This window comes from Rattus rattus, chromosome 8, assembly GCF_011064425.1.
Source record: "Rattus rattus isolate New Zealand chromosome 8, Rrattus_CSIRO_v1, whole genome shotgun sequence".
NCBI classification, from domain to species: domain Eukaryota; kingdom Metazoa; phylum Chordata; class Mammalia; order Rodentia; family Muridae; genus Rattus; species Rattus rattus.
The window spans coordinates 40,182,189-40,209,440 of NC_046161.1; the positions used below are offsets into that span (position 1 = coordinate 40,182,189).

The following is a 27,252-nucleotide window of genomic DNA, read 5'->3' on the forward strand; positions in this document are numbered from 1 at the left end:
CAGAGTAGGCTCCTGGTACGTGAGCGCCAATAACCTTTGCTGTGCTCGCTGGGGAAGGGCGGAGAATGGAACCAGGGCTCCACGAGGGTCAAGCCAAGGGTCAAAATAGATGCCCTCTTCTTTCTGAGCCACTCAGGGTTGGTCCTTCAGAGAGGGGCAAGGGACAGAGGACAGAACCAAGCACTGTAGGTAAGGACATGAAGACACCTCCTCCCACAAGCCCAGGGACTCTGGGCTGCTCTCCCTGGCTGCCCTTGGCTATGAAGGTTGTGAGAGTTCGAGGCAGCTTCTCCCACTGCAACAGCAGTAGATCCCATTACTCTCCGGGCGTCTGACACGTGGGGAGGCATGGAGTAAGGAGCTCTGAAGCCCTGGCAGGGAGCATAGAAGTAGGGTGAAGACTCTGGGGGGTTGGAGGCTGTCGCCCCTGGCTGGGCTCTGCCATGTGCAGCGGATGAAGACGGGGAATAAAGAGGCTTATTTCTGCAGCCTGTTATTACGGCATCTTGTTTTCATAGTTTTTCAACAGACCTCTCTCCCTCTCCCACCCCCCTCCCTGTGAGCTCTCTCTGTGTCTCTCTCTTTTTCATCTTCCTCTCTCAGCAAATCCATTTAAATGCAATTCTATTCTTAAAGCGCCCCTCTCATGCATGTCTAATGAATGTCAGGGAGCCGCTATTACAATGAGGCCGAGGAGGGTCCAATCGGCAGTGTGTATACAAGTCATTTGGAAGGAAGCCTGGGAGCGCTCCAGTTTTATTACAGCATAATTAGAAATAAAATCTTGTTGCAAGAGGAGACTGAGAGATGTGTGCTAATCCTGGCGCAGAGAAAAAGAGCTGTAGAGAAAAGGATTCTGGGAAAGAGAAGAAAACTGGCTGCTCTATCAGCCCTTTCCGAGGTACTACTTTGGACTGTCCCTCTGGAGACCTGATCTTCAGGCCCTGGGCCCCCCAGGTGCCTGGGACGTTCTGCAGGGATAGTGCCGAACCTTTCTAGAACCCAGTTGCCCATGTGGCAGTCTTCCCAGGCCCCAGGGAAGTAGAGCCAGCTCACTCCTACCCCACCCCTGCCACCAGGAAGGCCCTACACATCCTGTACACGTAAAAGACCACTCTACAAACTGTAAGGAGATAATGGCGATATTTGATAGCGCCTAGACTTCAAGGCTGAGACCCAGCTCTAAAGCTGAACCCCTCCACTTCCTGGAGTCCCCAGAAATCGTTTGCTTAACGCGTTGACCACCTGCTGCCTTTCAGGTACTCTGTTAGGCACACTTGCTAGTTCATTTACTTCTAACAGGGAATGGATTCAGAAAGTTCCAGAACTCCCCACCATTTCCAGCTAGGAAGTGGAACATGATGTGAGGCCCGGCCTTCTGACCCCTCTCACTGTGCTGTTTGTCGATGGCCTAGGTCCTCCCAGTGACATCCTCTGCTACTGGATGCAAGGGCAGTGAGGAGGACTGAGTGGAACCTGGCATGTCTCCTGGGAAGTGACTCTAACCCAGGGGCTGTGTAAAGATTGGTCCCTGCCTTCTGCAACCCGTGGATTGCTGACTGAGATGGAGTTCAAAGTTGAGTCCTCCACCTTTGCCCAGACAGTGGAGGGAAGACCATCAAGTCCCTAAGAAAGTGAGGCTCAGACACATTGGAGAGCAAACTGGTTTTCTTACCTCACTCAGCATTCGGGGAAACTGAGGATGCATGAGGTTAAGGAAGCTGGTCTGAATGCATGCAGCCAACTAGAAGCCAGAATTCTCATCCCCCAGCCCAGTGCATTCAATTCTGCCATACCTGTCTCCATGTGTCTTAGCTACAGACCTTTTCCCAGCAAAGTGTCCTCACATACTGGAACTCCATGGCTGGAGGAGGTGGGAGACAGTTGACCTACAGGGTGACGTGTTGAATGCAAGGTCAGCCAAACTCAGAGCAAGGCTGGTCTCAGGGCTGCATTCGACAGGGGTCAGAGCAGCTTAGAGGATAACCATGCTGACTCTCTAGCCTCGCAGGGGAAACTGAGTCTAAATCAGACCCTGTAGGAATCATGTCAGCATTCCTCCAAAGTCAGCTGCTTGCACCCTTAGCATAGAACTGTGGAGAATGCATGAGATTATTCCCCTGACACCTCCCCCATACTCCTGCACCACCAGGGACGATACCTTGCATGCTCAGCCTGGTCTTGCACTTAATGTGACTATGAGGCCATGGAGTTATTCCCCTGCAATAGAAAGTGGGGGTCTAGGCCTGCTGACTTCCACATGGAGACTGTTCCTCTGCAAATCCCTCTCTAGCCAGCACTACCAGCCCCAGCTTCAGTGACTCTGCATGTCCCTCCCACACTTGTATGGACTGGGACCTACCTTCTATCCACAATCTCTACTGCCATAGGTGTGTCTGCTGAGGCTACTCACTCAGTTCTGTGTCACAGAGGGAGGAGGCCTCTCCTGACATCTCCACTTTGGTCCATGGTATACCCTGCCTCGATTTCCGGTGTTAGAACATGCAGTGGTAGACATGGTCTGAGCCTTTAAGTGTACAGATGAGACCCTGCCTATGTCTTTGAGTTACTGCTCTCTCCTCTCCTGCCTCTCTGCTTTTCTCTCAGGGCCCAGCCCCCAGTGTCCACAGGAAGACTCTGACCGCCTTCTCCCACCCATCCTTTGTTCTCAAAACCCAACCTGCGCAGTCTGATTTAGGATCTGCACCTCTTCCCCCCTGGGGAAGGGTCTCTTGGAATTGACCATCCAAGTGAGGACTGTGTAGGTCTCCTAGGGCAACGAAAACATGATGTTACAGATCAAGGGTCAAATGAACTTAATCCCCATGGTTTTAGTGTCTGTGAACCCAACATCATGGATGTATGTGCCTCAGGGTGTCTTTCTTGCTGGGTTTGACACAAATTAAGACCTTCACGAGCTCAGCCTGGATCTATCCTCAAGGCAAGGATTCACAGTATCCATGAGGGGTACTCATGTGGCCACCAGGCTACAAGTCCTAAGCACTGAGCCTTCCTCTAGAGCCCCAGCTATGCACCCTGTCCTATATATGGGGCAGAGGATTCCTGGCTGCTCTTGCACTCCTAGAGTGTGAGCCTTTACCTTGAGCACCAGGCTCTGGCCTCTAAGGTACAACCACACTGGAAAGGGAGGTGATTATCACTCAGTACCATTTAAACTCAGTTTCACTTTGCAAAAACAAAACCCTGTGCTCACCAACTATACCACCACCCTTTTCCCTTTCTCTTAGTCCTGGCAATAATCATTCTGCTTCCTGTCTCTATTGGGTCAGTACTCCAGAAACCTCCTCAGGATATGGCTTCTTTTGATTATGGCATTATGTCCTCAGAGTTCATCCATGGTGAAGCATGAATCAAAAAAAAAAAAAATCCTTGCTTTTTCAAGGCTATATAGTATTCCAAAGCATGTACAGCACTTGGTTGGTTTATGTTCTCATCTACTAGTGACCCCTCTTGGCTGTTGTTATCAATGCTGCTATGAATACAGCACACACCCTTTAAGACCTGCTTCCTGTCTCTTTAAAAGTGGAGTGGTTGGATCATTGGGAAATTTTTTTGTTTATTTCTTTTATTTTTGACAAACTTCCATTTTGCTTAGGCTTGACATTTTGCATGTTTGAAACAATCACTTTTAAAGTGCACTACGGTGGCTCACATGTGTCATCCCAGCATTTGGGAGGCTGAGGCAGAAGGATCCCTATGAATATGGAGTTAGCCTGGGATACATAATAAGTTTCAGGCCAGCCTGGGCTTAAGATTTAGACCCTGTCTTAAACAAACAAGAGTCCAGTTGGGTGTCTTAGATGAGGTGGTAAGTTGGACAGCAGGAACTCTCAGAAACCTGGAGGGGCTTCCAGGAAGAGGACTGTCACCACTGTCACCTCTTTGTAGAGTAGAGATCGCTCACTTGCCCAAGAACCTCTGCTGAGTGTCTACTCTATGGCAAGCACAGCTGTCACACTGGGTAAAACAGGACCCCACTGAGGAACTAGCACTAGCACCTCAGGTGATCTGACTTGGGTTGGAAGCATCACTCTGGGTGTGGGTTGGGGACAGACTTGGGAGGCAAAGGCAGAAGCAGGGGCTGGGGCTGCGGCTGCAAAGAGTACCCTACTCCTATGGCTGGATTAGCACAGTTTCTCCCTTCCCCAAACCCTCAGGCGCCATCAGAGTTGCCACCACTCTGGCAATCTCAGCCTCCTGTGCGTCTGGGTGCCTTTCAGAGAGCGGAGAACAAGAGGCCACTGCTTCAGAGGCTGACTTCTCCTGTCAAGCCCTCTATGGTAAAGTCTCCATCAATAGGGTCTCTCGGTCAATTCTGCAGCTGCAGGACTCTCTGAGGCACACAGCTCTCTGACCTTCTGGGAGAAGACAGGGAAGACACTGTCACCTAAACTTAGCACCTACACAAGGTAGCTGGGGCTTTGTCTTCTCAGACTCCCGCTCTTTGGCCTAGCTCTGAAGCAAGGCCTGAGAACCTGAGTCTGGATCCCTAGCACCCACATAAAAAGACAGGCATGGCATGTGTACCTTAATCCCAGCACTCGGGGACAGAAACAGACAGATCCCTGGAGCTGAATGACCTGACAGCTTGCCTGGATTTGTAACTCCAGGTTTAGTGAGATACCCAGACCTGGAGAGACAGACAGACAGATAGTCTATGTGACTCTCTGGCCTTTACGTGTACTCATATGAACATGTACAAAATACACATGTGAGCAAACACACACACGCACACATACACACACACATACACACACACATCACATACCACACACACACACACACACACACATACACATATCACATAACACACACACACACACACACACACACACACACACACACACACGTTCTTGCACCAAGATTCTAGGAGAAAGGAAGCAGCCAAAAGCCAGACCCACCTGCCTCCTTCATAAGATGCAGCCTTGAAGCCTGCTGTCCCGTCCCTATATAACTACCCCGCACCCCTGAGACCATGACCTGTGTGTTCTGTCCTTTCTCATCCTCTTCAAAGAGAGCAGGATTGCCCATGCTCAGCGGGCAGTGTCCTTCCAAGTGCTTCTGACCCAGGGCTCCCCTGCAGCATAGACCAATGGCTCCCAAAAGCCCGTTTCCAGGCCCACGAGAGTCTGGAAAGCTGCCTGGGGGAGAATGGTGGATAAACATCGTGAAACCCCTCCCCTGACCCTCTCCCTCCTTGGATGAATAAGAAGCGGAGACTCTGAGAGAGGACACCCCATGCTGTGCCAGTGTACCAGAGATGCCGTATACACAGTCTGCATGACTCTGGAGAGCAAGTCGTGCCTCTTCATAGCTCTATAGGCTGAGTAGCCAAGGCTGAGGCATGGACAGGGCTCCTCTCAGACAGGGGCCTTACAAGCTCTCAGCTTCCCAAGGTTACTAGTGATCCCTGTCAAATTTTGGCTGGGGATACATCGGTTAGTCCCTCCCTCCATCTCCCCAGGGCATTCTCTGCGCCTGCGCACCTAGGTCTACATCACCCCCCTATTGCCTAGTGTATAACAGATGTTCAATAAATATTTAACTCTTAGGAAAGTGCAAGTTCTGTCAAGGGTACGGAAGAAGAGAATGACAATACGGGCCAGGGCGTGTAGAGTAAGGGAAAGGGCTTGCTAACCACATTCACCATTCCCATGTACGTGAGGGTGGCAACAGAGGTGTCCTGTGACAAGGAGAGTTCATACCTAAGGGGGGGGGTGACTCACCAGCATAAACCCACCAGGATGCCACTAGCTCAGGTGTCCAGCAACTAGGATCCCATCTGCTCAACGCCAGCAGCACCTCCCACCAAGGTAGCAACCAAGAATTGATCAATGCCCCCACTCATCCCTACAGCCTACCTAAGGCATTCCAAATGGCCGTGGGACAGCTGCACTCCTTTCCGGCAGAGGGACACTTCTTGCCTTTAGGAGGAGGAGGCCAAAGTGCAGATTATCTCAAGCCACCACCCCTTATGCCACAATGGCCACCAAATATCACTGGAGGCCAGCATATCGTTGAGCCCTGGCCTGGCTGAGGCCTACAGCTATGTTGTCCTGGGTTCAGAGCACTGCCCAAGACTCTGGCTTCCCTCCATAGACTTTTTTAGCCTCTTGTCCCCAGCAGGGACCCTCAACCCTCCCCCTCCCCCCTCTTCTGATGCTCATCAAACACGCAAACCACTGTAGCTGAGTGCCCCCTCCACAGGGGATTAACATAATGCCCCTGATTTCCCCTTCTCCTCTCACACTGCGTCTCTGGGCTGCAGCCTGCCTTTGTTTCAGTAGGAGCAAAACACAGTGTGTCTGGAAGAGAGAGAGAGAGAGAGAGAGAGAGAGAGAGAGAGAGAGAGAGAGAGAGAGAGAGAATTCGCTACTGCAATTAAATATGCACAGGGGGAGGGGGGAAATGAGGACAATGAAAGATGGGAAACATCCGATGCAGCAGCTGCTGGTTGCTATAGAAACCCAGATCCCCACCAGCAGCAGCATCACCCACCCACCCTCCACTCTGGGTGCAGAATCCCAGGAGCACAGGGCTGTGTGGGTCCCAGGGTGCTGGAGGACAGGACCATTGGATCCAGGTTGACCAGGGCTGGGGTCCGCGTTGGCTGCTAACACTGCTTTGATGTCTTTACTGGCTTCCCCCCCAACTCCTCCCCATCTTCTATCCACAGTGACACCATACATAACTCTGCACCCCAGCCCCAATTACACAATGTCAGAGGGCTTTGGAACTTGACTTTAGGATGTCACATCACAATACACAGGGTTGAGGGGCGGAGTCTGTTTTCCTCAACAGCTGACAGTCACTCAGCCCCCTCCCTTCCCTTTTTGATTTCCCCATGATGCCTCCCTCCCGGGGCACATAGAGGAAGAAGGTTGTAGGTGCCCATGGGATCAGCCAGGAGAACTCCCAACAACAGGCAGCTAGACCCTGGGACTAGCTAAGAGCGAGCACACAGAGCCACCTGTCAGAGGAGACACAGGGGAAGGTAACTAGCAGAGGTTCACACGGATAAATAAATCAGGGCATTAGCTGACTGATCGATCGGTCTCCTGAGTCACACTGTTTAACCAAAAAAGTTAACAGTGTCTTCCATGAAGGGGAGTGTTGTTCTTTTCTACCTGGATCAGCAGACTGTGATCATTAAGGCTTCACGCTTGGCAAAGAGAGACGGGCTGGTGCTAGCCCAGGGCACTGTGGAGAAGTAGAGGAGAGAGGGGAGGGGAGAAAGAAAGAAGGGAGGGGAGAGAGAGGAAGGAAGGGAGAAGTGATTAGGAGAATTGTAGTTAGACCAAAATTCATTCAGAAGAGCCCAGATTGATGGAGTTATTTAAAGCCATATTGAAGAAATGACTCCGAAGACTGGTGAAAGGGTTACGTGAGCGAGCGTGCTTGCTGTGAAGCTTCACAACTGGAGCTCTGTTCCCAGAACACACATGGTGGGAGGAGATAACTGACTCCTCCACACATTGTCTTCCGATCTACACACATGCACACACACATCATACACACCACACACACATCATACACACCACACATACACACCATACACACACACCACACACACACCATACACACACACCACACATATAGAAACACACCATACACACACACACACACTTACACATCACACACACACACACACCATACACAAACACCACACACACTACACACATATACACCATACACACACACCACACACCATCACACACACACCACACACACACATCACACACACACCACACACACACATACCACACACACATCATACACATACACCACACACACCATACACACTACACACATACCATACACACTACACACACACACCACACACACATCATAAAACACACAACACACAACACATACCACACATACACATACTACACACACACGAACACACATATCATACACACATACCACACATACATCATACACACACACCACACACATCATATACACCATATACATATCATACACACACAACACACACACATCATACACATCCCACACACACACCCCACACACACATCATACACACATACCACACACACATCATATACACACACACACTCATACACACCACACACACAGACATAAAACACGCACACACACAACACACACCACACATACACACATACACACACACACGCACACACACATCATACACACATACCACACATACATCATACACACACACCACACACATCATATACACCATATACATACCCACACACACCACACACACACACCATACACACACACACATACACCTATACACACCCCCCTAAACATATACACACACCATACACACACACACACACACACACCATACACACACATACACACACATACACACACACATATACACACACACACACCACACACACCACACACACACATCAAACCCACCCCACACAACCACATCACACACATACACTACACACACACATCATACACACACCCCACACACACACACCCCCCACACATCACACACACATCACACACACACACACACACACACATACACACACACACACATCACACACACACATCACACACACACATCATACACACATACCTAGACACCACACACACACACACCACACACACATGCACATACCACACACACACATACACACACACCATACACATACAACACACAACACATACCACACACACACACACACACATCATACACACACACCACACACACACCATACACACACTATATACATACCATACACACACACCACACACACATACACATACCACACACACACATACACACACACACACACACACACAACACACACACACACACACACATACCACACACACACATACACACACACCATACACACACAACACACAACACATACCACATACACACACACACACACACACACACACATCATACACACACACCAATAAATATTTATTTAAAAGAAGTCCAGAGGACCTTTTCAAAGATATTGTCAAGAACATTGAACTTGTCGTCTCTGAGTTTTGTGACCCCTGTGGAGGAATGTGTCTTCCAGTTTCATCCTCACCTCTAGATGCCCAGAACTGTAAATGTATGGGGTGGGGAGATGCTCACACAGGAAAGTGCTTGCCTGGGTTCAATCTCCAGAACACATCTAACAAGAGCCCTGGTATGGTGGAGCTCACTTGTAATCCCAGCCCCAGGCACTTGGATTGGATGTGGGGTTCCACAAAAAGGTCCCCTCCTAGAGCGTGCCCTGCTGATGGGCTCACGTCACTCCCCCACCCTGACTCATCCATCCTGGATAAGCACAATTACCTATGTGTGACAGCAAACACCAGAGGTGGTCCCCATCTGATCTCCTCTGTTCTCGGTGAGCAGAGTCTAGGCTTCCACAGGCACACCCCAACCCAAGGCCACATCTTTTCTTAGGTCAGCTCTTATCAGCTCAGGGTCAAGCAAGGTTCACTGGGACCCTCCACAGAGATCCATTCTGCTGTGGGCAAATGCAACAGCAGCCACCACATGAGGGTCCCACTACCTGTCCACTCTGCCTCCCTGTCACATCCCAGCCGGTGAGGCAGGAACAGCCAGGACAGTGACAGCACGCAGTGCTGTCCCATGGCTGTTCAGGACTGCGGGTAATGACTGAGTCTACCTCTCCGCAGCCCCAGAACAGAAAGGATTTAAGCTTCTGTCTGACTTACAAAGAAGGCTGGGAATCAGAACCCAAGTTCTGGTCCGGCGACTGTTGTCCCAGCCAGTCACTCAGTATGTACTTATTCCTCCTCTAAAACTCCAAGAGCCACTGAGCAATGGCCAAGGAGATTCTGCAGACTCTTGGGGAAGGGTGGGAAACGGGAGGGCTCCTCCACACTGCACACTTTCTGTATGCAGACATTTGACGTATCCAGCCTACGCAGGAGTATCTGCATTTGTACATCTAAGGCTTAGGGGGCTACGCAAAGCCCAAGATGGCACAGATAACAAGTGGAAAAAAGAGTGGAGACACACAGTGGATTTCACTCAGTCTGACTCTAACACCCAATTCCTTGTCAGGTAGCCAGCATATGTCTGTAGTCCCAGCGTTTCCGGCCAGAGTTAGAAAGATCCTGAATTTGAGATCTCCCTGGGCTACACAGTGACTACTCTAAAGATTTGTCAGCATGTCTACTTTTCATTGTGTCAGTGTGTGGCTAAAGGCCTTGTCTAGGAGCTAGAGAGATGGCTCAGTGGTTAAGAGCACTGGCTGCTCTTCCAGAGGTCCTGAGTTCAATTCCCAGCAACCACATGGTGGCTCACAACCATCCGTAATGGGATCTGATGCCCTCTTCTGGTGTATCTGAAGACAGCGACAGTGTACTCATATAAATAAAGACAATACATAAAACAAATAAATCTTAAAAAGAAAAGCCTTGTCTATTGGAGATGGCCCACCCGTGAGGCCACACCACCTCATCCCTGGTTTTCCAAGATAGCTCCAAGCTGGCCTCCTGCCAGCCAGAGCTGCCCCAGCAGAACTAACTGGCTCTATCTGGTTGTGTCTCCAGAAAACAGGTTCTTCATCACATCCCACGGTGGGCTGTACATCTCGGACGTGCAGAAGGAAGATGCTCTCTCTACCTACCGCTGCATCACTCAGCACAAATACAGTGGGGAGACTCGTCAGAGCAACGGGGCTCGGCTCTCTGTGACAGGTAGGTGCTTGCCCAGGGCGCTGACCCTCCCGTGGGTACGGGGTGATCATGGGCATATACACCACTGGGCGAGACTTCAGGTTGGGCCAAGTAGCCTTGATGAAAGAGATTCTCTAGAGGTTTCTTCTTCCAGGGGCCACTGTCACAGCACACCTGGCTCTCCTGATGACTGAAAGGTTTCTGTGTACCAGCAGAGGTTCTGGTTCTCAGGCACACTTCTGCGTCCTCTCCATTCCCACAGCCACTGCCCCCACTTCCTCTTCCTGCCATCTTTGTCAGGAAACTCATTGTTAAAATCTGTGGTAGCTGTGAGCCTAGCTTTCAGGAGGGCTTTTCACTTCCTTGTGTCTCTAAGTGTTACCGAAGGTTCCGGGGGGGGGGTTATTTATTGTTTGGGGGGAGTTTTGTTTGTATTGCTGCTTGTTTGGTGGGGTGTGTGTGTGTGTGTGTGTGAGTTTATGTGGGTGAGTGTGTGAATATGTGTATTAGTGGGTGTATGTATGTGTGAGTGTGTGAGTATATGTCTGTATGTGTGTGTAAGTATGTGAGTGTGTAAGTGTGAGTGTGTGATTAAGTGTGTATATGTGTGTGACTACGAGTATATTTATGTGAGTGTGTGAGTGTGAGTGTATGAGTACATATGTGAGTTTATGTGGGTGAGTGTGTGAATACGTGTATGAGTGTGCGTATGTGTGAGTGTGTGAGTATATGTCTGTATGTGTGTGTAAGTATGTGAGTGTGTGTGAGTGTGTGATTAAGTATGTTTGTGTGTGTGACTATGAGTACATTTATGTGAGTGTGTGAGTGAGTGTGAGAGTACGAGTACATATGTGTGTATGTGATTATGTGATGTGTGAGTGTATGTGTATGACTGTGTGAGTATGTGTATTTGTGTGTGTGTGTATGCATGTAAGTGTCTGTGTGTACACACGTTTTTGGAGGCTACCTCACTGCACTGGAGAGCAGGTAGACTGTGATAAATGTGTCTAAGAGATTCTCATTCTGGGGTGCTTGAAGGAAAATGGAGCATGTGTTCTGCCCCCTGTGTACCACATAGCTCTCCACGTGTCACCCGGCCAGCACCCACAGCCCTGTGAGGTGTGTGTAATGTTCTGCATTTCCAAGGGGAGCCAAGTGGCCTGCCTGCACTATCAAGTCAGCGAGAGGTCCGGGCAAAGCTCCCACTCCAGTCCCCCAAGCTGCAGTACCCTTCTGCCAAAGTCAAGGGAGGGCCCACAGATCACCCGCATACCACCTCTAGCAAAAAAAAAAGGGGGGGGGAGGATTTAATACATCCCTTTATAAGGCCTTCTCCACAAGCAGGCTCCAAATTTCTGACATCCATCCACAGTCAGATGTTTTTATGGCACCTGTGCAGTGCAAACTGGGATTACCCCACACTGTCACCACAGGCCCTGATATGTCCGTCCTTTGTTGGAGGATTCTCTTTTAGCAGGGGTAGTGGGGGGACACTGACCTGGAGCGTGCAGTGATCTCTTGCCTCAGCTTGGCAAGTTCTGGGGTCGTCAGCATGCGTCACCATATCACGATTTCGACGCTCTCTGCTCTGTGGGTTTTGTTGTTTGTGGGGTTTGATTTGGTTTGGTCCTTTTGTCTTCTGAGACAGAGTCTCAAGTAGTTCAGACTCGCCCAGCGGTACCCTTGAACTTGTGATCCCGCTGCCCCACCTCCTGAGCACTGGGATTTTAAGTGTGGCGCCACTCCACGTTTGTGCTGTGTGGAGGGTCAAGCCAGGACCTCATGCATGCTAGGCAAGCACACTCCCAACTCTTCATCTTCAGCTCCAGTGTTTTCTATTCGCCCTATGCTGTTTTGATTTTCCTCAATGCTGGCTGCAACCCACATAATGGATATCACGGCCTCCTGTGTTTGTGGGGGGAGGGGGTGGCAGATTGACCTGCAGTTTGAGCATCCTTGCCTTGAGGAGATGGGGCAGAATGGAAACGGGGGAATGAATGAATAGAAACTCACTTTTTATCAGTTTTGAGAGGGCTAAAACCATGGGGTCATGCCCTACTCCAGGCTCTGGGAAAGGACTCTCTGGGAAAGGCTACTCTGTCTGTTTCTGTCACCTATGGCTTAGGGACATCAACCCTCATGAGCAGGTGACTCACGGGACCCTTCATCTGCCCAGCACAGTTGAAAGAAAGATTAGGAAAACAGGAATCTGCAGACAAATAACCAGACTGCCCAGTCTGACCCTCATGTCTCTGACGTCTGGTCCTGTGGGTCACTCACAGCGTGCACCAAGTAAACAATGATGGCATTAGTGAGCACCAACGGAAAGCACCAACGGAAGTCATGCTTCCGTGGTGAGACAATGACTCTGGGCCATGGCGCAGACCGTGTGGTAGGACTTGTGAATCTGTAGCCAACTCGGAGTGTGTTTCATTGGAGTGGTTTGCTTCCAAATTACACAGCCGTGTTTGCATGGTGTTTTGCATCTCATTTGCATGCGCCTCACACAGTGCAGGGGTGGGGGCATGGAGAGCTCCTACTGCAGACGGGCTCTGCTCTCCTCCATCAAATCCTTCATTCTCTGCTCTGATGGCCAGACCTAGAGCTGTGGGGGGTAGGGAGTGAGGATTAGGCAGGGGTCCCTCAGAAGAACGGATTCTGGAAACTGGAGCCTGTGCCAGTTTTTCTTTCTCATCCTATGCCATCATGGTGGGTAAAAGGCATGGTGGGGGAACTGTGAGAAAGATGTCATACCTCTAAGGACTCAGAGATAAACGCCACCTAAAGGAGCAAAGGTCAGATACAAAGGTGTCTGGAAAATCCTGGGAGAGAGGCCTGGGCCCAGAGAGAGTGGTCCAGGACAGGAGAGGAGACCTAGACCCAAGCCAGAGACACACACAAAGACAAAGAGAAGTGGGAGAAAGGAAGGAAGATGCCGGAGGGAAGGGAACAGAAAGAGAGGAGGGGAGGCCGTGCAGTGACGCAGGGCCCTGATGTGATATGATGTGACAAGGCAGCTTGTCTGCAAGCTGCTTGTCTCTGCAAAAATGCAAGTGATCTGAGAGGGAGGCAGGGAAAGGCATCAGGGAGCTCCGACCTCCAGGCTCATGGCCCCTAGTTGCCCCTAAGCCCAGCCTGTCCCCAGGAAGCACATGCTCGTGTCTCTAAGGCCTATGAACTCCCGAAAGGGCTCCCCATAGGTGAAGGTGAGAGGGATGAGGAGGGGCTGCACCTTGGGCTGGAGATGACACAAGAAGGCCAGGGGCACTTTGCGAGCTGGGCTAGCAAGCGTCCAGTGAAGTCCAAGAGAACGGCAAATACGGTTAGCCAGGCAGTCATTAGGAGGCCACAGGCTACAGTATGTGGAGTTCAGTAATACCTGATGCCTGGGAAGCCTCCAGAAGTCAGCTTTGGCAAGGAGCTCTGTGTCTTTGTCCTGTTGTTCCTGCACTGTCATCCTATCCCAGTCACATTCTCCAGGCAGGGCATAAGAGTAGACAACTTTTATTTCTCTGTTTTCTAAGTCAAACGGGACAGTTACAGAAAGAGACCAAGTCTCCCCTGAATCCACCCAGATAACACCCCTCCATATGACTTGGGGCTTTCTAGAGAGTTCCTCCAAGCACTCTTAAGAGCATCAACATCCCAGAGACTTAGTATGGGCCTCACCTTGAGACAGAGACCAAGGGACCACACAGGATGTGAAACCAGCTTCCCATCACCCAGCACATGCAGGACAGCCATGGAGCAGACTCTGTTTGCCCTGGTTCCAGCCTTAGCTCAGACATCACAGGACATCCTAGCAGCCTGACCTGGGGTCCCACAACCTCAAGCAGGACTGTCTTTTTCCCAGCCCAGTGCCCATGCTGGCAGCGCCCAGTCCCCTGGGATGTCACGTGTACACGCCATAGCCCTTTACGTCTCTGCTTCCTGGTAATGAAAGAGGTTTCTTTTTCCCTACCACCCCCCGGAATTTAATTTCACGCCTAGGCCTCGGTGATTAATTCTCTCCCCCACTACCCTGCCCCTCCTCAGCCACCCTGGCGGCCCCTCCGCTTGTAAATTCTGCCCTGTGCCATGGGATTTGTGTATTTCGCATCAATTAAGTGTCACATTGAGTAATTCTTCTCTGGCACTGGTTCTGTTGATCCCAACCAATCAACCATTCCCACCGGGGTGGCGGAGGGGAGAGGACAGCAAATGGGGAAGAGAGGGAGGATGAACATCAGTTAGCAATCATCCGTGCACCTGCCCCTCCTGTGTCAGTGAGGCACTGTGGCACACATCCCGCCATGCATGGCCTAAGAAAGTAACGTAAGATACGGAGGTACCATAACCACCTCCACTGTGCAGGGGCGAGACTCAGCACACAGGTCATGAGACTCACCCAAAGTCTTGAGGCAGACTAGAGACCAGGTAGATTTGTCACTTAGGCCTGCCGGGTCCCAGGCACAAGAAGAGACAGAGAAGTGCCTCTAGAAAGTCCCTCTCTGGGAGAGATTTCTGGCCTGACTCCTTCCAAGGGACAAGAGCGAAGAACTGACAGTCCCCGTTGATGAAAGCGGAGTGCGGCCGGTCAGCAGCTCCCCTGCCCACTCCCAGACAACATTCAGCGTATTGGATTATTCCATCTGGGGCCCCAGCTGCTGAACAAGGGTGAGGACGACCTGCTTTCAGAGCTCTGGTCTGCTGTGTGATCCTGGGCTGGTCCTAAATGTCTCTGGTCTCAGTAACCTATGTGTTCTCTGTGAAGTCACAGGCAGCTGAAGTCTAGAAAGTTGTCCGTGTGGAGTTTAGCCAGCAAACTCAGCATCCCGGCTGGCAATACCCTCATTTCTGACGCCCCCCCCCGTTCCCCAGAAACAGAAGGTTCAACAGCCAGGAACCCCACTTCCACACTGGGCACAAGAGGGACATCACAGGTCAACACTGCCTCAAAAGCCTGGTTGTCCTCTGGGAAGATGGATGCCTGGCCTGCGGCAGCTGCTATTAAATAGAGACAGGTAGCCACAGTTATGGCCTCGAGGGGCAAGAGAGCCGGCTGAGGCCAGGGGCTGAGGGAGACCCCGTTTCCATCTCTGTTCTTCAGCTTTCTGAAGCTTTGCACCTGCATATATTACCTGTTCAAAAATAAATAAATAACTTTACATGTTTTCTTTTTAAAAAAAAAAAAGAAAGAAAAGGAATTGTTTGAAAGGGAAAGGAAAGAAGGAAACTCCGTGAGAGTCCAGAGAGAGTGGCAGCAGTGAGAGGGAGACGGGCGTGAGAGCCTGCTAGGGCTGGCTTGCGAACAGTGAGCAGGAAGAGTCGGTTGTGCAGAGCAGACTGGCTGCGTGTCTGGGTGACCCAGCTCACCTTTGTGGGGACTGGGGAGGTGAGGATAGAACAAGCTACAGCCAGAGATAGGTTCTAGACAATGGTGGGAGAAAAGGGGAAGGAGAGCTAAGGCCAGATCTGGTGAATCCACAGGCCTGTGAATCCCAGCACTCAAGAGGGTAAGGCAGGAGGCTCCCCAAGCATCGGGGGTAAGCCTGGACTAAGTCAAGAGAAAAGAAGGAAAAAGCAGAAGAAGGGTGTGTTTGGGGGAAAGCTGGGGATATGAGTCCGTTGGTAAAGTGTCTACTGATCATACGGGATGCCCTGGGTTTGATCTCAAAACCCAGGTGGCACATGCCTATAATCCCAGGACTCATACGATAGAGGCAAAATAATCAGAAATTCGAGATCATGGCACAGTGAGATAGCTCAGAGGCTAAAGGTACCACCAAACCTGACAACCAGAGTTAGATCCCTAGGACCCACACAGTGGAAGGGGAGAACCAATTCCTGTAAGTTGTTCTCTAACTTCAATACATGAGCCATGGCATACGCATGCCTATGTGTTCAAAAGTGTGTGTGCGCACAGGCGTGAGCACAAACACACACACACACACACACACACACACACACACACACACACTACAGGTTTTTAAGGTCAAGGTCACCCTTGACATAGCACATTGACTAGACGCCCTGTCTAAAAAGAAAACAGGGGAGGTGTGGTATGCAGAGAAGGGCTGGTAGACCCTGGACAGCGGAGCTGGGATTCAAGGGACGGCCCTACTCATGAAGAGTTGGGCTGAGAAATCAAACAGGAACGCCCATAAATACACGAACATCTCGCTTAAGGGGGCCTGGGTCTTCCGTTACTTAGGCTCCTGTCTCCCAGGCGCTGGCTTCTCTTTGCTTTACGCCCACACTGTTCTGAACTCTGGGATATGCACCAGTCACTCTGAGCCCGAGCAGAAGGCTGGGCAGGGATTAAAGAGCCACCATAGCCACTGAGGGTACTAGACTCATAACTAAAACGTCAAGGAAGGGCAGGACACCCCAACTGATCACCCATTTGGTGGGTATCTCTAGTTGGTTTTGAGACCCAGACAGATACCCACCACTCTCATGTCCCAAGATCAGGGTGAAGAGATCCCCCTATGTCCTCCCTTGTCATTCTTTCTGTCCCTTTGACTTTGAGCTCTGCCATGTCCTCAGCCATCCTTGGAGACTGGTTCACAGTCATGGTTCTCAGGGATCAGCCTGGTCTAGGCACACACATGGAGGATACACGCACTCCTCTGGAAATGCTACCGCCCTGGAACCTGCTCATTGTAAGCATGGGCAAGGGGCTTCTGTCTGGAGGCTTGCTTCTCCACACTCTTACCTTCCTCTGCCCAGGGTGGCCTCAGCTACTGACGCTCTCTTTTTCCAGACCCTGCAGAGTCCATCCCCACCATCCTGGATGGCTTCCACTCCCAGGAAGTGTGGACTGGCCATGCAGTCGAGCTGCCCTGTGCTGCCTCTGGCTACCCCATCCCTGCCATCCGCTGGCTCAAAGATGGCAGACCCCTCCCTGCTGACAGCCGCTGGGCTAAGCGCATTACAGGGCTGACCATCAGTGACCTGCGCACTGAGGACAGCGGCACCTACATCTGTGAGGTCACCAACACCTTCGGGTCAGCAGAGGCCAACGGCGTCCTCACAGTCATTGGTGAGTCGGGGGTCTCTCTCTGCAGCCCTAGGAGAGGGCTGAGGGGTTGATGCCTCTGGGCTCACTCTTTCTCTGTGTGATGTAATACCAGGACCATGCAGGCCCTGCTTCTGCCTCCTGCTGCCCCAAGAGGGGCTCCTAATGGCTGAGAAGGAAGATTATGGCTTGGAGAGGCCACTGGTTTGAAACCAGCCCTGCCTTTCAGTCCTGGTGTCATAGGTAGTATCCGTGACCACCTGCCCTATGGTCTTCTCTCCAGGAGTCAAGCAGAACATGAGAGTCTTGTGGGGAGCTGTGAAAGGAAGAGCTTCTGGGATTGTAGGCTATGCCAGGCTGAGGGAGTCAATTCCGGTGGCAATCCACAAGACGGGGTTGTGTTTCCATTTTACGTGGCAGACCAAGTATTTAAGGATGATAATTGACAAGGGCCCTGATCCATCAGACCAGACACCGAGCAGACACAACCAAGTCAGTTGCATCAGGAGCTGCTGTGGGTTTAGAGTCTGGTCCTTCCCTATTCTTCCCAGTGGAGTCCAGGGGTCCAGGGAGCTAGGGAAAGCAGGAGGGCCCTGTAGGCCTCTCCTGTTACGAGCCCCAGAGGGCAGGCAGAGGCAGTGAGGGCAGAGCGGTTGATGCCCCAGAAGTGTCCTAGGTGATCTCTGCACCACCCATCCTGTTGACGCCTCATCTGTGTCTGTATGACGCAGAGGCTCCTTCGAGCTCTGATACCCAGAATTTTCTGACAACCAGGCAACGAAGGAGCTGGGACCCCTGTGGACCCCTCTAGGTGGCAGGCAGCATCAGCCTGAGTCCCTGAATATTGTACTCAACAGTATGACAGTTGCCTGAGGTCATGCCAGGTTGACAACAGGATTCATCTAGGGTGACTCTCCTCCATCCTCAGCAGAGTCCACTGTGCTGTAAAGCTTGGCTGAGGTAACACTCTGCCCCCCCCACTACCTTCTCCTGAGACCCTTGGGTGGGCCACAGACACAGCAGAGTTTCTGTTGGCCTTCCAGCCTCACCTCTGACTCCCTAGCCAGATCCAGACTCAACATCCTGCCCACAGCCCAGAAAGCCATGACAGTTGGCGTGCATTTACCCGAAACATGGGGTGGAGGTTGTCTTCAACATGCAACCACGGAGACGCTGGGACAGACAGACCTCCCAGACTTGCTCCATGACGGCAAGGAGGCAGATGTCCAGAAAGATATGAAAGCCTGTCCCTGGGGACTAGGGAGTCATTGCCTTAAATGCCATGCTGAGTTTGGGGGATCCATGGAAGTTCTGGCAAAGAGGATGATTGGCAGACCCCCAGATAATCAGAGTAGCAGAAAGCAGGGGCCGGTGGCCTGGTGGGTAGGAAAAGAGTGTGCCTTCTGGTCTCTGGGTGCCATGCAGATCAATGTCCCGTGCTTCTGGGGGAGCTGAGGAAGCCTTGAAGCTCTGCCTAAGCAGAGGAACCCACCCTAGGCAGGTAGAGGCTCCAAGGGTAAGGATAAATCCTGCTCGGTCCCTGCAGGTGCCTCATAAGTCAACTGAGACCCAGAACAGGGGGTTTTCTAGTCCTGATTTGCCCGCAGCTGTGGTCACACAGCCGGACTCTGTGGTCTCTGTCCGTCTAGCCGCATGTCATCACGGTTAAGGTCGTTCTATCCTTTTCCTCCCTCCCACCTCCCTTTGCGCCTGCCCGAACCTGGCCCCACTCAGACCCTCTTCATGTGACCCTGACACCAAAGAAGCTGAAGACGGGCATCGGGAGCACGGTCATCCTATCCTGCGCCCTCACCGGCTCCCCGGAGTTCACCATCCGCTGGTACCGCAACACAGAACTGGTGCTGCCCGGTGAGGCCATCTCCATCCGCGGGCTCAGCAATGAAACTCTGCTTATCTCCTCGGCACAGAAGAGCCACTCGGGGGCCTACCAGTGCTTCGCCACCCGGAAGGCCCAGACAGCGCAGGACTTTGCCATCATTGTGCTGGAAGGTGAGTGGGTGCAGGTGGCAGGAGAGAGCGGGGCCGTAGCCCCTGAGGGGTGCTGTGCATGCTTGGAGGTGTCTGTGCAATGCTCAGTGCACGCAAGGCAGGCCTCGTGTCAGCTTCGCAAGGGCCCTATGAGGAGGTCCTTTCTAATGTCCCCTATTTTAAAGGTGAAGAATCAAAGGCTTTGGTGGCGTGTCTACTGAACAGGGTTTATTATATATTGTTGCCCTCAACCGTTACTAGAGCTTTCTTAGTAGAGGGGTTCCCTCAGGGACTACAGGCTGCGGTGCCAGGAACCTCTGAACTTTGGAATCATTTCCAACCTGAGGCCTCTTCTCAATGGGCTGTCTCTTAACCGGGAGTCTCCGTTCCCACCCGGTTCTCTGTCCTTAAAGCTGCCACCACCCAGGCTCCCTCACACAGCGCTCCTGGGTGTGCTTGTTCATGCTGTGCACAGTGCGAGGTGCTTAGCCAAAACAGGAGAACCAAATCAAGCTCACACCCCACTTGCCCCACCATGAACCCCAGCACCAGGCTGAGACCACAGAGGGGATGTCTCTTGCTCGTTTGTGGAAAGAGGCTTCCAGGGTTGTCAGGAGCTCAACCTTCCGACAAGCTTTGGCCCTGTGTTTCTCCAGCTGATCCTTCCAGCTACAAAACCATACAGCAGTAAGGGAACACCACTACTGTTTCACAGAGACGCCAACCCCAGGCCTGTGATAAGGGGGGTCTCACTACAGGGCCTTTGAGGTCTGATAGCCGGCCAGCCACTGAGCCTGAACGCTTGTGTCTTCCTCTACCCACAGGGCTGTGCACAGCAAGCCCCAATGCTTCCCCAACCAGTCCCTTACTGCTCTCCCCAACAAATACACCATCCCAGTGCGGGTTCCTTTGAAGTAGATCCTTGCCATCTCAAGGGCCTCCCGCTTAGGAGCACCCCACTAGATAGCTTTTTTTTTTGGAGGGGCCAACCCTTTGCCTTGGGTAGAATTCTGGCACCTCAGAGGATGGATGGCTCTGGAGAGCAGACTCATGGAAAATGAGGCTAGGGATGGGAAGTTGGAAGGCAGGGCCAGCCTAGAGAGGGAAGAAAGGAAGAAGAGGAAGGGCCAAAGGTCACTACATACTCCCAGGCTCAGGCAAGCATCAGGACCTCCCCAGTTCTAGACAAGTGTCTCTTCCATCCAGTGGTAGGGACAAGGCTGGGCAGGCTGGTCAGATCTCTGGTAAACATCGGCATTTTGCTGTGTAACATCGAAGGGTATCAACATCTGCCCTGCTATTTATTTATTTATTTATTTTTATTTATTATTTATTTTATTTATTATTTATTTTATTTCAAGCATCTACTTTTATTATCCGATCTTTCTTGTTTATTTACTTATGTATTTCCTTTTAGACAAGGTCTCACTATGTAGACCAGGCTGACCTTGGACTGGTGACAATCCTCCTGGCTCAGCCTCCTGAGGGCTGAAATAACCTGCACACACTACTACTCCAGACATATTTTTAATTGACATATAGCAAGCATATATATTTATGGGGTACAGTGTGCTTAATGTCTTTTTAATCCCTGACACCAGTCCTGTGAAGGAGGATCAGGTGACGACGCCACTCCCACATTCCACGGCAGGGTGGTTGGACATGAAGTTTATGGCCTCCTCCTAGACTATGTGGTTAGCCAAGGCTTAAGGCTGGAGGCAGATTCCCACCACCGCCACTGTCTCTGGGAAACTTGCGTTTTAAACCACAAGCCTAAAGTCTTCTGTGAATAGAGCTAACATGCTAACTCCATGTCTTTGGCATGGTCAAAACCGAAATTTGCACTTAGAGTCCACCCACACATGCCTTCTGAGCCTTGCAGCCTTTATTAATAAACAGAGGGCATCCTGAATTCAGTAATTAATTTAATCTTCACCGTGTCCAGAAGAAGTGGAAGTAATCCTCATCGTCCTGCTTAAAAGGCACCCCACCCCCACCCCGCACTAGCCGGGCACCTCCCTCCACCTCCACGGTAATAATTGTGCCTCATGGTTTTGTGTATAGCACAAACCCACACGTGACAGCCCTTTCTCTGTATTCTGGCTGCCACTTGGCCTCCTCCCCCTCGCTGGGTGGGTGGCCTGGTGGGATAGTCTCTCTGTGACTCAGTGACCCTGAAGGGGGCTCCTCGCTCCCTGCAGACGGCACGCCCCGCATCGTCTCATCCTTCAGCGAGAAGGTGGTCAACCCCGGGGAGCAGTTCTCATTGATGTGTGCCGCCAAGGGCGCCCCGCCCCCCACGGTCACCTGGGCCCTGGACGACGAGCCCGTCGTGCGGGATGGAAGCCACCGCACCAACCAGTACACCATGTCCGACGGCACCACCATCAGCCACATGAACGTCACGGGTCCCCAGATCCGGGATGGGGGCGTGTACCGGTGCACAGCGCGGAACTCGGTGGGCAGTGCTGAATATCAGGCGCGAATAAACGTAAGAGGTGCCTGTCCACATTTAAATATCAGAATAGGCTTTTGATTTCCTTTGCCATCTTTGTGGTCACCATCATTCTTGTGTGCTTCTTAGTAACTGTCATTTTGATTTTAGTGGAGGTCTGTCTTTTTCCTCTCTCCTCTCTCCTCCTCCTCTTCTTCCTCCTCTTCCTCCTCCTCCTCCTCTTCCTCCTCCTTCTCTCTCTCTCTCTCTCTCTCTCTCTCTCTCTCTCTTTCTCCCTCTCTCTCTCTCCCCCTCCCTGCCCCCCGTCCACAGTCCCATCAACCATTTTTGTGTGTGAGTGTGTCTGGTACAGTCCACCCCATTTTCCTTTCCCCCCTCCTCTTCCCTCCCACAATCTGGCCTGCACATCCTCCTGACCCCATCCGCCCCATCAAATCACTCTGGGCCCCTCGTGCTCTATGCACCTGCTAGCATCTGCCAGCCCCCCAGCAGGGTCTTGAAAGGACAAAGACAGAAGTAGGGCATGCTCAGCCTTAATACCAGTGAGTTCCCAGCATCCTCCACTGAGCCAAACCCAAAATGTCCCTAAAAATGTCCTAGCCAGGGGTCCTGAAATCATGTTCTCACTACAAGGCTCAAGCTTCAGGAGTGCGAGATTGAAACTGAGCCTCCCAGTTGGGTCATCTCCGGAGATAGGCAGCCTGTAGGAATAAGAGAGGGGCCCACAAGGTATTGACCACCCCCTTTCTCAGTTCTCCAAGTTAACAGGCTGAGAGTAGTTCCCCCCGGATGCTCTGCAGCCCTCTGGGTCTGACTGGTCCACTCTGGACCCCATCAGTGACCTCTAACCCAAAGCTAGAGGACACAGAAATGGACACTGGTCCAGGGATGCTAACAGTTGCCCTGAGGCAAGGGACATGGTAGAGGTGGAGATTCAGTCTAAATTCACCTATGCCAGCTCCCCCATGCTATAGGACAAGTCTGGCCAAGCCCCTGTGTCCCCCTCTGAACTGGAGCTATAGGGCCCTGTGGGAAGACTCTAGTTCTCTTCTGTATCTTCTGGATGGGCACCTGAAGCACCAGATTTCCATGATGCTCTCCAGTACTGTCCCTTCATGGTGACCTCTAAGCTTCCTCCTCCCACTCCCATGATGCCCCCTGCCAGCCAGCCCTGCTGAGGATACTCCCAACCCCCAGCCACTATGGTCAGAACCTGTTCTCAGGTACCCACAGTACAATTTCCCTGACTGGGAGAAGCAACATGCGGGCTCATATGATCAAGACCTTCCTGGTGCCTTTTGACTACTACATTACTATGCGGGAGGTTCTTGGGGGGGGGAGGTGAACGCAGTGTGAACAAGGAGAGAAAAGCATGAGGTCCCTGCTTCCCTGTTGACACCTCAAGCCCAGCGGCTCTCTAAAGGACCCACCTGGCCCAATCTGGTGGTTTCCTGTTGCGGCCATCGATTGGCCTCATCCAGTCCTGTAAGGAACAGGATTCTTGTGAGAGGCCTGTGTGGGTCACAGCTGTTTATGACTATCTTACAATAATAACAGTGAGTTCTAGGGGGGGTCCCATGGGTGACCCCAACCCTGGCCTCCGCACTTAGCTGAGAAACCGCCCCCCCGCCCTCACCCGGAAAGTCTCTCACCCCAGGGAAAGTCTCAAGGGCCAAGCAAGGGAGAAGAGCCCCACCACAAAGTGGCACTGGCTCATGACGCCACCTGCCCCTCCTCTCCTCTTTCCCCCCCACACTCCTCAGGACCCCCCAGCATCCGGGCAATGAGGAACATCACGGCAGTCGCCGGGCGGGACACACTCATCAACTGCAGGGTCATCGGCTACCCCTACTACTCTATCAAGTGGTACAAGGATGCCCTGCTGCTACCAGATAACCACCGCCAGGTGGTGTTTGAGAACGGGACCCTCAAGCTGACGGACGTGCAGAAGGGCATGGATGAGGGAGAGTACCTGTGCAGTGTGCTCATCCAGCCGCAGCTTTCCATCAGCCAGAGTGTCCATGTGGCCGTCAAAGGTAGGTCCCTCCCCGCCACCTGCAGCCCCCCTGCCTCAGGCAGAGTGGAGGATTGTGGTGGACACAAGGCTAAAAGCTCGCACTGGCCTCGGGGAGTATGAAGCCTCAGCTATAGACACATGGAGGCAGCATGTTTTCTAGACAGGAACCGGGTGGGTACCAGGTGGCTATGTTACCCTCAGTGGCCATCTCCTAAGTCTACAGGTAGGCTCATTTGTAAAGGAACAATTCAGTAGACCTGTGAACCGCTAGACACTTCCCCCTTGGCTCTAAGTGAGAGCTACGGATTCCCCAAATACATTCTTTGGGATCCACAGGCATGGGGGTTATCTAGAGAATCCTGGAAATATCGGAGAAGGGTGCAGGCCAGGAGGCAGCCATCAGCTCACCAATGAAGAGGTAACCTGTGATGCCTGGAGGACAGCAGAAGAAAGTACTCTTGAGTCCCAGGAGGGGCCCCTGTCACCTGGGGACTTCCCTCCTACAGCCATCCATCCTCCAGATAAATGGGGGTGGGGGGGAAGGGAATAGGGACAACTAACCAAGAAGGGAAAGCCAGGCAGAGGCCAAGGTCTGGGGTGCCCTTGAGGGTCTTAGATCACAGCCTTCCCTGCTTTGACGCTGGAAACAGCATCACATGTGTAAAGGGGGGTTTAGGAGAGAAAGTGTTTGGGGGACACATGCTGTATCAATGAGCTATGACCATAACCACAGGACGGGAGGGCTGGGAACCTGACAGTCACAGCGGAAGGTGGAGGAAGCCCTCCTCCCTGTGCTTCTTACCTTTCTGTCATCTGGCTCACCCTGAGCAGTTCTCAGGGCAGGGTCACGTGCATCCTGTGGACCCACCCTGCCACCTGTCACAGTGCCAGACGGCACGTGTTTGTTGAACTGAATCTGCAGCATTAGTCTGGGTTGGAGTAACTTACGAGAAGCCACACCATGCTCTTCAAGAACTGGGGGCTTTGGGGTCATCTCAGGCCTGAGAAAGAGAGCTAGGATACACATTGACAATATCGCCTCCCTGCTGTAGGCTGTGGCAATGACAGAGTGTTCCCTACCTAATTCCCTTTTCCGGGCAGCCCAAGGGCCTACACGCCAGGCCCCCGTCTCCCTTCCACACCCGGGCAAATGGACTTGGTAAAGATGTGCCACAGCCCCGCCTGCCCTGCTTCCACCCCACTGGGCATCGCAGACGCCTGTATCCATTTCCGTTACAAGCAATGGGCCGAGAGCGTACAGTGTAAACATCACATATTAAAACATCTAACCTCTGCTCTGCTCCCCGTGCCCAGTGCTCCAGCAAGCATTTGGCCGCGTTTGTCAGCTAAAAGAAAAAAAAATAATAATAATAACAGGGCTCCAGCAAGCCTAGAGTACTCGGAACATCCTGAAAGCTGCTCTCGGCTCATCAATTATTCAGCCCCATTCAGGGAGCGATCGCTCCTAATGAATTGAGTCTGATGCATTCAGGCTCGGCAACTCAGTGGACCTGTAGTGATAGGAGAGTGACGATATCTCCCAGCCAAAGAGACTGGTGGAGTGTGAGCATGTGTGGGCGCGCGTGTGCGACTGTGTGTGTGACTCTGTGTGTGTGTGTGTGCGTGCATGTGCCTGCATGTGTGTGCATGTGTGACTCGTGTGTGTCTGTGCATGTGTGACTATGTGTGTTTGTATGTGTGACTGTGTGTATCTGTGACTATGTGTGTGTGTGCATGTGTGACTGTGTGTGTGTGTATGCCTGCATGTCTGTCTGTATGTATGTGCTAGTTCATCTCTCTGTCCATCTGTGTCTGTTTATATGTGTGTGCATGTGTGTGTGTGTGTATGTGTGTGTGTGTGTGTGTGTGTCCGTCTGTATGCCCAGGCATGTGTGTGTGTGTGTGTCTGTCTGTGTGTGGATCTGTGTTTGTGTCTGTGTCTGTGTCACTGTGTGTGTCTGTCTATCAATGTGTGAGACAGGCTTGTGTGCAAACCTTCCTGGTCCTCCTTATCACGGTCAAAAGAAAAAAAAGACCAGTACGAGCCATAGGAGGGGTAAGGTCCCCTGTTTCCTCTCTAGACCAGACACTCATGTAAAGGCCTGGAAGCCAGTTCCCCCACCTCTCCGAAAGCTCAGCTCCTCCACCCCACCCTCTCCGCTCACTTCCCCCACCTCATTAGAATGCACTTTTGCAGAAGAGCCCATCAAAGCTGATTATGATCACACCGCTTGATTAGCGGCTGTGCTCTTCCAAGAGCTCCCCAAGGAGGGGGGGAGGGGGAGGTGCCTCTGGACATGGCAAGGGGCCCAGACTCCAGGGAGGAAGGGGTGATTGCAGGGGTAACACTGCAGACCCTATGGCCACTGGACATCGGAAAGTGCATCAAGTCAGAGGGGCAGACTGGAGCAGAGTGCAGAAAAGGCTATGCGGAATGAGACAGGAACCGGAAGCCTGCAACAGTGTATCAAGTCCCCTCCCCAACCCCCACTTCTTTGTGGGAGCCAAGACTGGTGGACCAGATGCAGCCAAACCAATGCTGCTTCGTGAGCTGGAAAAACAACTGCTGACTCGGTTCCTTCTGGGGACTGCTTGTCTGCTAATGAAATTTTCAATCAGTGAGCCAAGACCAGAACATACCCCACATGCATATACACACACGTGTGCAGTGATGTGTGGGGTGCACACATGTGTACAAACTTCCTGCACGATCAAGTGTCAAAAGGGCACAGTAGCCCACCCGAGCTGGGGCAGATTCATGCACATGCATGTGAACCATTATACGTATACAAATGCCTTCTTCTGTAAAAGGACATCCCTGCCCCGTGAAAGGCAGCTTATGGGTGGTTATACGAAACATTGCTCAATAGTTCCTGCCAGAGAGGCTCAGTGAAGGAGGAGACAAGAGGGGCAAAGGGATGCTTTGAGGAATTCCTGGACTTGGCACGTGCAGCACTGAATAACAAGGGGGACCAGCTGCAAGGGACAGCGCTTGTCTCTGGGCTTCAGGACAGATCCCTGGCAGGGTGCTAAGAGGAGCGTGCACAGAGCCAACCTTGACTTGGGGACCTTTAAGTCCTCAGCAGTTGATAAATAATGTGT

At 51.9% G+C, this 27,252-nt stretch overlaps 1 protein-coding gene across 1 annotated transcript in view; it reads left to right on the forward strand.

The window, feature by feature from the left end:
• Dscaml1 (DS cell adhesion molecule like 1) overlaps positions 1-27,252 on the forward strand; it is a 120,671-nt gene that overhangs the window by 19,920 nt on the left and 73,499 nt on the right. Inside the window, exons 3-7 of the mRNA XM_032911461.1 lie at positions 10,422-10,710; positions 17,435-17,713; positions 19,424-19,699; positions 21,880-22,176; positions 23,897-24,169. Of these exons, the coding sequence (XP_032767352.1) occupies positions 10,422-10,710; positions 17,435-17,713; positions 19,424-19,699; positions 21,880-22,176; positions 23,897-24,169 (1,414 nt within the window). The remainder of the gene's footprint in view (positions 1-10,421; positions 10,711-17,434; positions 17,714-19,423; positions 19,700-21,879; positions 22,177-23,896; positions 24,170-27,252) is intronic.